The 13,408-nt window shown below is 41.2% G+C and overlaps 1 protein-coding gene across 9 annotated transcripts in view; it reads right to left on the bottom strand.

The window, feature by feature from the left end:
- eml1 (EMAP like 1) overlaps nucleotides 1-13,408 on the bottom strand; it is a 231,638-nt gene that overhangs the window by 85,672 nt on the left and 132,558 nt on the right. For 8 of the 9 annotated variants that reach the window (XR_011887510.1, XM_072270357.1, XM_072270332.1 and 5 more), the window contains exon 2: nucleotides 2,638-2,820. Coding sequence is in view for 8 of the 9 variants with exons in the window: in XM_072270357.1 (XP_072126458.1) it covers nucleotides 2,638-2,820 (183 nt within the window). In the remaining variant the exon portion in view is untranslated. Of the gene's footprint in view, nucleotides 1-2,637; nucleotides 2,821-2,928; nucleotides 2,981-13,408 lie in introns of those variants that run through there. The other variant, XM_072270382.1, reaches the window with a different exon arrangement.

Below are 13,408 nucleotides of genomic sequence, written 5' to 3'. Positions count from 1 at the left end.
AAAAACCATCCCACATACATTCCAAGAAATCCTCTTCCTCAGCACCCTTACTAATTTGGTTCACCCAATCTATATGTAGATTGAAGTCACCCATTATAACTGCTGTTCCTTTATTGCACACATTTCTAATTTCCTGTTTAATGCCATCCCCAACCTCACTACTACTGTTAGGTGGCCTGTACACAACTCCCACCAGCGTTTTCTGCCCCTTAGCGTTACGCAGCTCTACCCATATCGATTCCACATCCTCCTGGCTAATATTCTTCCTTTCTATTGCGTTAATCTCCTCTCTAACCAGCAACGCCATCCCACCTCCTTTTCTTTCATGTCTATCCCTCCTGAATATTGAATATCCCTGAATGTTGAGCTCCCATCCTTGGTCACCCTGGAGCCATGTCTCTGTGACCCCAACTATATCATATTCGTTAATAACAATCTGCACTTTTAATTCATCCACCTTGTTACGAATGCTCCTTGCATTGACACACAAAGCCTTCAGGCTTGCTTTTACAACACTCTTAGCCCTTATACAATTATATTGAAAAGTGGCCCTTTTTGATTTTTGCCCTGGATTTACCAGCCTGCCACTTTTACTTTTCACCTTACTACTTTTTGCTTCTACCCTCATTTTACACCCCTCTGTCTCTCTGCACTGGTTCCCATCCCCCTGTTGTGAACTAACCTCCTCTCTTCTGGTCTCTTTAATTTGATTCCCACCACTCAACCATTCTAGTTTAAAGTCACCTCAGTAGCTCTCACAAATCTCCCCGCCAGGATATTGGTCCCCCTAGGATTCAAGTGTAACCCGTCCTTTTTGTACAGGTTACGCCTGCGCCAGAAGAGGTCCCAATGATCCAAAAACTTGAATCCCTGCCCCCTGCTCCAATCCCTCAGCCACACATTTATCCTCCACCTCATTGCATTTCTACTCTCACTGTCACGTGGCACAGGCAGTAATCCTGAGATTACTACCTTTGCAGTCCTTTTTCTCAACTCGCTTCCTAACTCCCTATATTCTCCTTTCAGGACCTCCTCCCTTTTCCTACCTATGTCATTGGTACCTATATGTACCACGACCTCTGGCTCCTCACCCTCCCACTTCAGGATATCTTGGACACGATCAGAAATATCCTGGAACCTGGCACCAGGGAGGCAAACTACCATCCGGGTCTCTGGACTGCATCCACAGAATCGCCTATCTGACCCCCTTACTATCGAGTCCCCTATTACAACTGCCCTCCTCTTCCTTTCCCTACCCTTCTGAGCTACAGGGCTGGACTCTGTGCCGGAGGCACGGCCACTGTCGTTTCCTCCAGGTAAGCTGTCCCCCCAACAGTACTCAGGTGAAACTGGTATCTTTTTCATAATGTCCAAATAATATTTGCTACATGTCTGAGCTGAGAACCAGGATTTTGTGTGTGTTACTCTGGATTTCTAACATCTCTAGAATCTCTTGGGTTTATCACTTTTATTGTCAGGGTTAGAAATTTGTTCTATTAATGCAAGATTTACATTTTAGTAACTTTTTAAAATGCATTGAATTACTTTTAACAATAAAATTAATCATCAACTGAGCGTCAAATACTCAAAAAGGGTCCCAAAAGCATTAATTAATTAATTTTCTTATTTGCCTCAATTATAAGCAGTGTTATGTTAGAGACATCCATTTTCCCTGTGAGTCTAGTCTCTGAATATTCTTGAGTCTTTGGGTGTATTGATATGCTTCTGAAGACCTAGCTATCAAATGCCTATATGAATCCAAGTCTGGATTAGGTACTGATGCAACTTCTAAATCTGTAAACTTGAGTTTCAGGAACATATGGGGCGTGATGGTGTCTAGTTCCATAGAGAGAGCTAGATAAAAATATCTGACTGCAATGAAATGTAATTCCACAAGTAAGATCACCTCTGAATGTTCTTTACAGTTGGCTGAAGACGTCATAGTTGAGCTTCTTAGTAACTGAATGAAGACACCCAAACAGTAGATGATCATTCTGCTTAGGAATGTTCCACATTCAGCAGAGTTTGTGATGAGCTAATGCACCCAAGAGCAGAAGGGAAATGTTTTCTGTTGCTGATTGCCATCTGGTGGTTTTTATAAGAGCTACAGACTGCAGGGTCATTGGTTAAGCTGTGATGCCCTCTGTAGCTGAACAGCCTGCCAATTCTAAATGTCAACCACTGTGCCCAAGTCATTGGAAGTGTTACACAATGGAGGGAAGAAGTGGAGAGAAAATTGTTAGTTTAATCATGGATTTTTGTCCAACATGCCTCAAATATAAAATCCTCAATCTTGCATCTTCTTCTTTCCTCGCAACTCAGCCTTTCTCTGAAATTCTTTTGTGAGTTCTTCAATGGTTCCTTTAAAACTGCTCCCAAGCCCAAACTCTCTTTAACTAAATTTCTGGCTAACTGCATTCCAGTACCACTCTATATATATATTACGGATTACTCTCAAAGTATCCCTCTTCTTAGGAGCAGAAAGTGACTGCTGTTATATTTTACTTTTAACATGGGTGACAGAGAATAACTTTCTCAGTCAAAACAAGGCAAAATACATGCAGTCCAGTCTTTGCTTCAGACACTGGATAGTCTGTGTAGTTAATTGCACCTTCAAATCTTATGCTTCTTTGTTACCTTTGGTCGGCCCTTTCCTGTTCAGCATGGCCTGCTGCTCCTCAGAAACATTCAAGCGCCGGACCACGTCTGCCAGCGCAGACTTCAGCAGCTGAATCTCATCCTCCTGCATCTGGACTCTCTGCTCCAGAGAGGCGATTCGGTCGGTGACCTCCATGCTGCTGGCTGCAGAAGCACTGTCATCTGAGGGAAGAGGACAATACACACTGAGGAGACAATGAGTAACAGACTCCTAAATCTGACAGAAGAGTGCTAAGGTCAACTTCTGCGAGTAATGGATGCGCCAGTCACCTTGAGAGCAGTCACCTTGTCTCAGCTCAAACTGCTTTGTCTGTGTGTGTTTCTAATTTTCTTTTATAGCCTGTGAGAGAAGCAGCTGATTAACTGACCGCATAATCATTTCTTAAAATACTTATCTGACTGAGGATTGGTCACACAAAGCAGTTCTTACATTGAGTTTGATTCAGCTGGCAACAACATGAAGGTAAAAAACAAAATGCTCAACTTGCTAGATTTAGCTCCCTTAAAGACAATGCAAAAAAAATGGGTCTCCCTAGCCACTGATCTTAGTAATTCAACAAATTCGCTTTGATTGCATCTCAGGTAATGCATAGCTAACATCCCTCAATAATCAAGTGGCTTAGGGATTACCTTAGACATTTATACTTTTTAGTAGTTATCTCACAATGTACAGGAAATCATATTTACGACAAGGAAATTGCAGGGAGGGAGTGGGATGTATCAAATGCAGCAAACAAGTAGTACTAAACTACTTGGTCAGTGGATAGCAGAATGTTCTACGACATTGCTCACAGTACATTCTTTAAACTCTGGGCATACCTTTCCGACAAGCTATGTGACAATGGGAGGTACAGTGCTGATATAATATGTCTTATCCTATTCATTTTCTGGAATAACTGACACTGTTCCTCAACAAACTGCGGTCCATTGTCAGTGACGACGTGTTCTGGAACACCAATACTTCAGGAGAGGCTTCTCAACACGTCAACAGCGTAAGAGGCTTTTGGGAACTCTTCTGGCCACTTTGTAGCTGCATCAACTACTACCAAGAAATCTGTGCCTATGAATTATCTGGAAAAGTCCACATGAATCCTCTGCCAGAGCAATACAGACCATTCCCAGGAATGGAGAAGGTGTACTCTTGGCATCTTCTGGGCATGTTGACATTGCAAACAGCACATGGCAAGCTTTTCGATTCGCTGATCTATCCCAGGCTACCAGGTGAAACTTTGAGCCAACACTTTCATTTTGACCATGCATAGTTGACCATCATGTAGCTCCTCCAACACTTTAGCTCTCAGCTTGGATGATACAAAACCTCACAATTCCCACATAAGACAACCCCAGTCATGGGCAAGTTTGTCACGGTGTTGGTAAAAATGGGGGAACTGAAATTTCTGCTGCACGTTCCAACCACTTTGGGTTGCCATGTTGTCCTGATTTCTGGTTTCCCTTTGGGTTCATCTCTACCACAACAGGGAAACTTTTGATTTGCAATAAGGGGAATATATCAAGACGAATGTCCTCTTTCGTAAATTTTCAGCTATTTCCTTTTCCAAGTGTAAATGGGACAATCCATCAGCATTTCCATGATTTGCTGTAATTGCATCCTCCAGAAAACACCTCTGTATTTGTGCTGCTGATGTTAATGGAACACCTCCCGTGGACTTAAAATGAAACTAGTGGTTGATGGTCAGTAATGAGGATAAATGTTCTCCCATACAAGTACTGACTGAAATATTTTATACCCTCTGTCAATCTGTGCATAATTTTCCTCTGTCATGGTCAGAGGACATAATGCTAAGCTATGGAGTGTTCACGTCTATCACTCATATTATGTGACATGACTGCACCTATACCAAAGGGCCTGGTGACACAGGCAACCTTCACTGGGTAAAGTGGATCATAATGTGTGAGTACAATGTCTGATGTTACCATTTCCTTCACCTTTTGGAAAGCTACCTCACACTGTTTTTTTCCCCATTGGCATTTCTTTCCGATCAAGGGGTAGAGTTTGCAGGAACCTATTATTGTAATTGACAAACCCCAAAAAGGACCAAAGTGCAACACATCCTTTGGTCTTGGGGCATCCACCACAGCTTGAAATTTCTCAACACGCTTGTGCAAATCTTGTGCATCAATGGTGTGGGTGCAGTAAGTGATGCTTGATTTAAAGAATTCATACTTGTCATGTCATGCTTTAACCCATAATACTCTAATCTTTTTAACACAGACTTGATATTTTGGAAATGTTCCATGTCATCTTCACTAGTAACAATGATGTCACCCAGGTAACTGAGTGCCTGGGCAGCCTTACTGCACCTGCACCATAGCTTTATGCCAAAATGCAAGTGCAGATCCTACTCCAAAGATAAGCCCTTTGTGAGTGTTTATGGTGAGACACACTTTGGACTCTTCTTCCATCTCTGTCCGTAGGTAGGCCTCAGCCAAGTCCAATTTGCTGAAGTGTTTCCCCTCCAGAAAAATTTGCTCTAATACCCTCTATCCTGGGCAGAGGGTATTGATCTACTTTCAGTACTGGGTTGATGGTGACCTTGAAATCACCACAGATCCTAACAGACCCAGCCTTCTTGGCCTCTGGAGCTGCCGGCATTGCCCATGGGCTCTGCTCAACCTTGGAAAAAATTCTTTCAGCCTTCATGCAATCTAGCTCACTGGCTACTTAATCCCAGCTGATATAAGGAACCGGATGGGCTTCGTAAAACTTGGTTGTGGCATTTTCATTTAAGACTATTTTACCCTTGATATGTTTAACTTTTCCAATGCCATCCTTGCACACTGCTGCGGCATCATCCAGTACCTTTAATGCACTTTCAGTTGACTGTGGAATGCACATTACGGTGGATGTCCAATCAAATTGTAGTTGTCTCAGCCAATTAACAGCCCCACAATGTTGGGCCTCCTGTTTTTACCACATACAAGCCCAATGTGGCTTGTTAGTTGTATTTCACTGTTAATACCACAGGAGTAATCTTTTCTCTAGTGTAAATTCTTAATTGGATATCTGTGAGCTTCGGCTCAATATCTTTGAAATGCTGTTCAAACTCATTTTGTGGAATGACCGAAACAGCCAAGCCAGTGTCTAATTAATTAATTTGCCATTCATTTCTGGTGTAAGCCATACTGCTTGTCATTTGTTATTTTACACATTGTAAATCTCAAGCCTATCTAATCCTGTGTCACTCTCATTTTCATCAACAGCATGCTGATTAGTGCTTTTTTTGAAACTGCAGCTTGGCATTTTATCTCTTTCTCCTCCCTGTGCAGTCCTTTTTATTTTATTTACCGGACATGCTCTTTGTCTGTGTCCTATTTTGTTGCATTTTCTGCAAATTTACCCTTTAAACCTGCATTGGTCTGATTTATGTAAGCCCCTGCACAATGGTAATACAATTTGTCTGACCAGTCAGGTTTCTGTTTAGACATTGCGATTTTATTCACACTCACTTTCATTCCTGACTGCAACTCAATTGCATCTCTGGCTGCACTTTGCATTGACACAGTGATTTCAACTGCTCCTTTAAATGTAAGTTGTGCTTCAGTTGGGAGCCATTTCTGAATGCTGTCCCATAAGATTCCACAAACTAAATGATCTCTCAGGGCATCATTCAGCCCATTACCGAACTGACAATGTTTTAGACAATTTCTTCAATTCATCCACATAAGATGAAATGGACTCTCCTTTTTTTATTCCACTTATGAAACCTAATGTGTTCTGCAAGCAACAATGGTTTTGATTATGAATATTCCCATGTTACATTCACAATATCAGTAAAGCTCATTTCGACTGGTTTTATTGGGAGCAGGTAAACATCTAAACTGTATGTTTTTCCACCTATGGCACTCAGCAACACTGGCACTCATTTTTTATTAGCTGCTTTATTTGTTTCAAAATACTGCTCAATTAATTCAGTGTAGATCATGCAATTGATTGTTGTGCAATCAAACGCATCTATCTTTCCAATATAGTCAGCCATTTCTGCTTTTAATTTACTTATTTATTATTATCACCCAATACTCACTGTTTGTAAACCAGTGTTAATTTTGTCCATTTTCTGCCTTTTTCAATGCTTCAGAAGGTAGGTAGCTGTCTCAGGTTTGTTCTAAAACTTCCTAATCAAAACTGTTATGTTTTGTAAGTCCAGAAATTAATTGAATAAAAAACACAGGTGTCTGGAATATTTGGCTACCGAGTTTTTCTTTAGTAAAATGCACACATATGATGTGGCGGCAAAATGACATATACCATTCATATACTTCTTACATTCAACCCGTAATGAATTATGTAAACAACAATCAAACAATATATTTGCAATGTTACTCAAATATTAAATTCACTACACAGAGGAGTTCTTCGAATTAAGTCCAGATTCTGATTATAAACTGAAAATCATTTCTGCATGTGAATCAATAATTCCATTTTCTAAAGTTGTTTCTCAAAAATGGACATTGCATTTCATTGAAAGCATTCGGGTAGCTTGGCAGCATACTAGAGAAACCGTGATTTGGGATAGATCTACAGGATTTCTGCAAAATTGACAAGAGTAACAGCAAAGAGTTATTGAAAGAAAATGCTTCTTCATGAAATTGGACAGTTAAGTGTAAGACTCTATCTACAAAGTTTACTCTATGGTTATGCTAAACCTGAAAGGAACTGGGAATAGCAATGTATGTACTGTACTATTTTCAGTTCTTTAAAGGATTAAAATTACTAGAGAACTCAGATTCCAAAAGAAGAATTCCCTTGCAACGTAGGAATCTCCGCCATAAGCGGTATTATAGTTGTAAAATGTAGGTCACAACCTGGTCATTGAAAAGGTTTTATGACAGAAAGGATTTATGAGGGCTTAAACTGGCTAACAAGCTTAACAGCTCAATGGCAAAAAACGTAGAGGCATACAAGTTCTGCTTGTCTGTGGCTTCCGTATTTTCTTTGCAAAGTAACTGTCACTAAGAAAGAAAGTCACGAATCGGACACAATCTATACTTTTGTTGTTAGGATTTGCGTGGTGCATTGAAAAATAAAATTCTTTTCACAGTTTGCATTTTACTTTCTAATTCACCACACCAAGAAATAGAAAAAGTTAGGAACCTGATCTGAATTTGTGCAGAGGAAGGAAATCTTTGCCACGGCTGTAATGTGCACACCTGAGTTAGTATTGACTGCCTAGCTTTGACTTTCTATGATCATCCTTAACTTGAGGTATTCTATCTATATCACAAACAAGAGAAAATCTGCAGAAGCTGGAAATCTGAACAACACACACAAAATGCTGGAGGAACTCGAAAGGCCAGGCAGCATCTATCGAAAAGAGTGCAGTTGACGTCTCGGGCCAAAACCCTTTGGCAGGACTGGACTCTGTTCCCAGATGCTGCTTGGCCTCCAGCATTTTGTGTGTATTAATCTATCTACAGCAGTGAACAGAGAAAGACTGAGGATTACTCTGAGATATCACATGTGAAATGGCTTTGCTTCGACCAACCAATGATGTCATTAAAGTGCAAATCAGCAAAGTTCAAAGCAAATTTCATTATCAAAGTACACATATATCACCATCTTCTACCTCGAGATTAACTTTCTTGCAGGCATTCATAGTAAAACAAGGAAATACAACGGAATCAATGAAAAACTACAGACAAACAAAGACTGGCAAACAACCAATGTACGAATGAAGACAAACTGGGCAAGTACAAAAATATACAGTCATAGTAATAAATAAGTAAATAAATAAAGAATATGAGTTGCAGGGCTCTTGAAAGTGAGTCCATAGATTGCAGAGTCAGTTCTGTGTTGAGGTGAGTGAAGTTACCCACTGTTTCTGAACCTGATGGTGTGAGACCTAAGGCTCCTGTATCTCCTTCCCAATGACAGCAGCGAAAAAGAACGATCATGGCCTGGATACATAGAAACATAGAAAATAGGTGTAGGAGTAGGCCAACAACAGGAATTCTGCAGATGCTGGAAATTCAAGCAACACACATCAAAGTTGCTGGTGAACGCAGCAGGCCAAGCAGCATCTGTAGGAAGAGCTGCAGTCGACGTTTCAGGCCGAGACCCTTTGTCAGGACCCTAGTCCTGACGAAGGATCTCGGCCTGAAACGTCGACTGCACCTCTTCCTACAGATGCTGCTTGGCCTGCTGCGTTCACCAGCAACTTTGATGTGTGTTGTAGGAGTAGGCCATTCAGCCCTTCGAGTCTACACAGCCATTCAGCATGATCATGGCTGATCATCCAACTCAGAACCCTGCATCAGCCTTCCCTCCATACCCCCTGATCCCTTTAGCCACAAGGGCCATATCTAACTCCCTCTTAAATACAGCCAATGAACTGGCCTCAACCGTTTCCTGTGGCAGAGAATTCCACAGACTCACCACCCTCTGTGTGAAGTTTTTCCTCATCTTGGTCCTAAAAGGCTTCCCCTTTATCCTTAAACTGTGACCCCTCGTTCTGGACTTCCCCAACATCGGGAACAATCTTCCTGCATCTAGCCTGTCCAATCCCTTTAGGATTTTATACGTTTCGATAAGTTCACCCCTCAATCTTCTAAATTCCAGCGAGTATAAGCCTAGTTCATCCAGTCTTTCATCATATGAAAGTCCTGCCATCCCAAGAATCAATCTGGTGAACCTTCTTTGTACTCCCTCTATGGCAAGAATGTCTTTCCTCAGGTGAGGGGACCAAAACTGCACACAATATACTGGGGGTTGTTGATGCTACTTTCTTGTGGCAGAGCTCCATAGTGAATGAGAATATTTTTATGAAGATATCTATTATGAACTGGAATTCACTGCCTGAAAGGACAGCTTGGGCAGGTTCACTGATAATTTATTAGAGTCAGATTTATTATCATGTACTTAGATTATGTGAAATTTGCTGTTTTATGGCAGCAGTACATGCAAAAAAGTTACTATAACTTACAATAGATAAATAAATAGTGCACAAAAAAGGATTAAGGCAGTTTTCATGGATCATTCAGAAATCTGATTGGGGCTGGTGGGGTGGGGGGTTTGATTAAAGAATCTATTGCACACAGTAAGTGTGCATCTTCATGCTCCCTTACTTCCTCCCCAATATGAAGAAAGGTTGCACAGGTTAGGCTCATATCTGCAGTAGTTATTGACTGAAACATACCAAATCCTGAGGGATCCTGGCATAATCAATGTGGAGAAGATGTTTCTTCTTGTGAAAAAACTAAAACTAGAGGTCATTGTACAAAAATAAGTGGTTGCCTATTTAAGATAGATGAGAAGAGTTTATACTCTGTGTTTGGAACTCTCTTCCTCAAATATTATTAAGGGAGAAGTTGATATAGCTTTGTTAAGCAAGGGGGTGAAAGGTTATCACCAGCAGACAGGACTGAGGAGTTAAGATTACAATCAGATCAGCCATGATCTTATTAAGTGGTGGAGTTGGCTTAAGGAGCTAAGTGGTCTGATCCTGCTCCTAAATCATATGTTTGTATGTTCAGCCACAGTGGGGCATCTTTCACTGCACTTAAACTTCATACACACTCCTCTTCTCTGTAAGGGTTCCATATGCCTGTAGTAATAATGAAATAGTTTCAAACAATTGCAGACGTGAAGCTCTGTAGACATCAGTACTCCTTTATACAGACGGAATATGAGATGGTTTTGGACTGCCAGGCTCCCAGGTGCATCACCACTGCACCAGATGCATCCATTGTTACCAGGGTAATTGATTAAAAAATTCAGCCTATGGGCAGAATCTCAACCCGGAGCTTTTTGATATCACAAGGAAGAATATTTATTTCAATTTTAGTTTTAAGCTAATAATCAAATGTACTGAAATCAAAAATGAAATAAAAAGGTAACATTAAAATAAAAATTAAAATGACTCTTCACTGTAACCTAGATATGAAAAAAACTCAGTGTTTTGCACACTGGCTAAGGATTTTGTGCTTTCATTTTTCTACTGTGTTCCATGAAATCTGCATTGACTCTTCTGCAAAGTACCGGGGTTTCACAGAGACATTTTGGAACGGCATGTTCTCCTCTACAAGAGCAGCATTCTGGTTAAGTACTTGGTGACTGCCAGTTGGTTTACTACTTCACCTCTCATGCTGCTATATTCAATTACTCTCTGAAATTTGTTGCAAGCCCAGCCTGTTAGACTTCTCCTCGATCACTCCTCCATGCCTGGCAGTATAAAATGTGCCCACAGATTATCACTTTCATTTGAGTGTTGGTAAGGATGTCCAGCAGAAGAACATAATTAGGAACAAGAGCGGGGTTATCAACCCTCTGAGCCTCATCAAGCACTTCTACCTCAGTGATGCTTTTCTGCATTACTGCTAAATCTTGGATTCTCATAATGTCCAGAAATCTTTTCATCTTAGCATTGATTGGCTGCAGTGTCTTGGTCTCCACGACTCTCCAGGGTAGAGAATTAGGGCAGATAAAGGCAACTCTGTGAACACTTCTGGGCACATTGCTGAAAAGATTTGCAAAACATTTAGAAGCCGATACAGTCCTAGTGTTGGAATCAATCGGAGGGGAAGGAGGGAAGAGGAAGGGGTGGTGTGAGGCAAATGCCAGCTGGTTTTATTCAGCAGGACATACCCAGGGAGATATTAACTCAAACAGTTAAGTCTTCCTGTGAGCTTGGTGTCATTTATGTGATGCATTTAATACTCCACAATCACTTCTAGCAAAATGGCGTTCACAGAGAACTTAGGCCAAACTTTATCATTCAGGTCATTAAGTAAAACAGTGGCAAGTCGCGTTGTAGCTGTATAAAGTTTTGCTTAGGCCACAATTAGAGTAACGTGTACAGTTCTGGCTGCTGGACGTGAAGGCTTTGGAAAGAATGCAGAAGAGATCCTCAAGGATGTGCTTGGATTAGAGGGTTTTAGCTATAAGGAGAAGTTGGACAAACTTGGATTGGCCTCTGTGGAGTAAGAAGCTGACAGATAACGTGATATACGTTTATAAAATTATGAGTGGCACTGATCTTTGCCCCCACCCCAGGGGGAAATGTCAAATACCAGATACAATAGCTTTAAGGTGAGAGGGGAAAAGATTCGAAGGAGACTTACCAGGAAGTTTTCTTTTACTTCAGGAGTGGAAAGCACCTGGAACGCGATGCCAAGGGAAGTGCTGGAGGTTCACATGATAGCAACAATTAAGAAGCATTTATACAGTACACGTACAGGTGGGGAATGGAGAGATGTAGACCTTTGACAGGTAGATGAGATTTGTTTAAATTAATATCATGTTCAGCATAGTCAACGTAGGCAGAAGGGCCCATTTCTGTGCTGTTCTAACTTGGGTAAATCCAGGAACCTGATACAATTGGTTGCATCTCTTTGCTGATGTTAAAAGTTAATGGTTACTCTGAATGGTGCGGTTCATGAAATGATCCAGCATTGTCAGAATCGAGTGAGGTAGTTAAAGAGGAATAAACTCTTCTCAGGATTCCAGCCGGGTACAAGTATCAATTTTAACTGACGTTTCAATGACAAACTCCGTCATCTTCATCAGGGATGATGCCTGGGCATGTCTAGTCCAGAGGTGTTTGTACCCCCATTGTTCATCCCTCCTGATTGGTTAGTTCTCATCCTATCACATTTAGGCTTTCCAACCATGTTTACAATTGAATTCCAGTTCTTACAGAGTGAGATCTTTGTCTTTGTTAAAGTTCTTTGCTTCTAGCTTTATTTCAATAGTTTCCTTCATCAGGTGGGCCCAAAAGTCATTGACACAACATAGTAGTTTTCTGCCATCGAAGTCAATCCTATGACCATTGTGAATACAATGTTCTCTTACCACTGCTTTCTCCTGTTAACCCAAATGGCTACACCTCATGTGCTCCTTGACGTCGGTTTCCACCGTTGTCCTGTCTGGCCGAGAAACACAGTTTCGCATTCACAGGGAATCCTGTCATCCTGAGTCCCAGGACATCTTTGACCTGCATAAACTGTGATTTGAGCTTCCTTACAGGTCTGTGGATGGTATTCATCTGGAGTGGTTGGGGCTGATAATGTGGCTCCCCTGTTACTTCTCTGGGGAAGCACACTTATAACCATATAACCATTACAGCACAGAAACAGGCCATCTCGGCCCTTCTGGTCCGTGCCAAACGCTGACTCTCACCTAGTTCCACCAACCTGCACTCAGCCCATAACCCTCCATTCTTGTTTAGTATATGCTGTATTCTGCACAAAAGACCTCACGTCCTTTCCATGACCCCCTCTGCTCCTTCTCCTGCTTTGACAATACCCCATATCATGCAGTCAGCATTGAGCCACCAGTTCTCTCTGCTGGCATGCATGCAGAGTCCATACTAAGTACACATCTTCCAACAGAACCTCCTAGACAGAATTAATTCACTTCTCCATAGAAAGATTCTGCTGTGTAAAATAAGGACTTCTGGGATAGTTCGTTGTATTTGAAGTAAAAGTCTTCTCGAATGGATACACCTCCTGTGTTCCTTGATGTGGGTTTCAGAAGAGATCCTCAAGGATCCTCAAGACTTTTAACAGCCAAGGACTCCTGGCTGGTCCAGCCAGCTCTCAAAGCCAAGAGTCTTCAGAACTAATCAATTAATTATTCATCAAAAATTCCAAAAAAATAACAAACTTTAAGAAAGCAAATGAAAATACTTAAAATCATTAAAGCACAAACATGTCTAATTTAATACCTTGGTCTTCTCTACATTAAAATCAGTGAAGAGCTACCCACACTTGGACTATTTTGGTTTGATTTGCA

Source organism: Mobula birostris, chromosome 1 (genome assembly GCF_030028105.1).
Source record: "Mobula birostris isolate sMobBir1 chromosome 1, sMobBir1.hap1, whole genome shotgun sequence".
Lineage (NCBI taxonomy): Eukaryota > Metazoa > Chordata > Chondrichthyes > Myliobatiformes > Myliobatidae > Mobula > Mobula birostris.
Note: the sequence above shows the minus strand (reverse complement) of the source record. Positions and strands in the feature narration are given on the sequence as shown.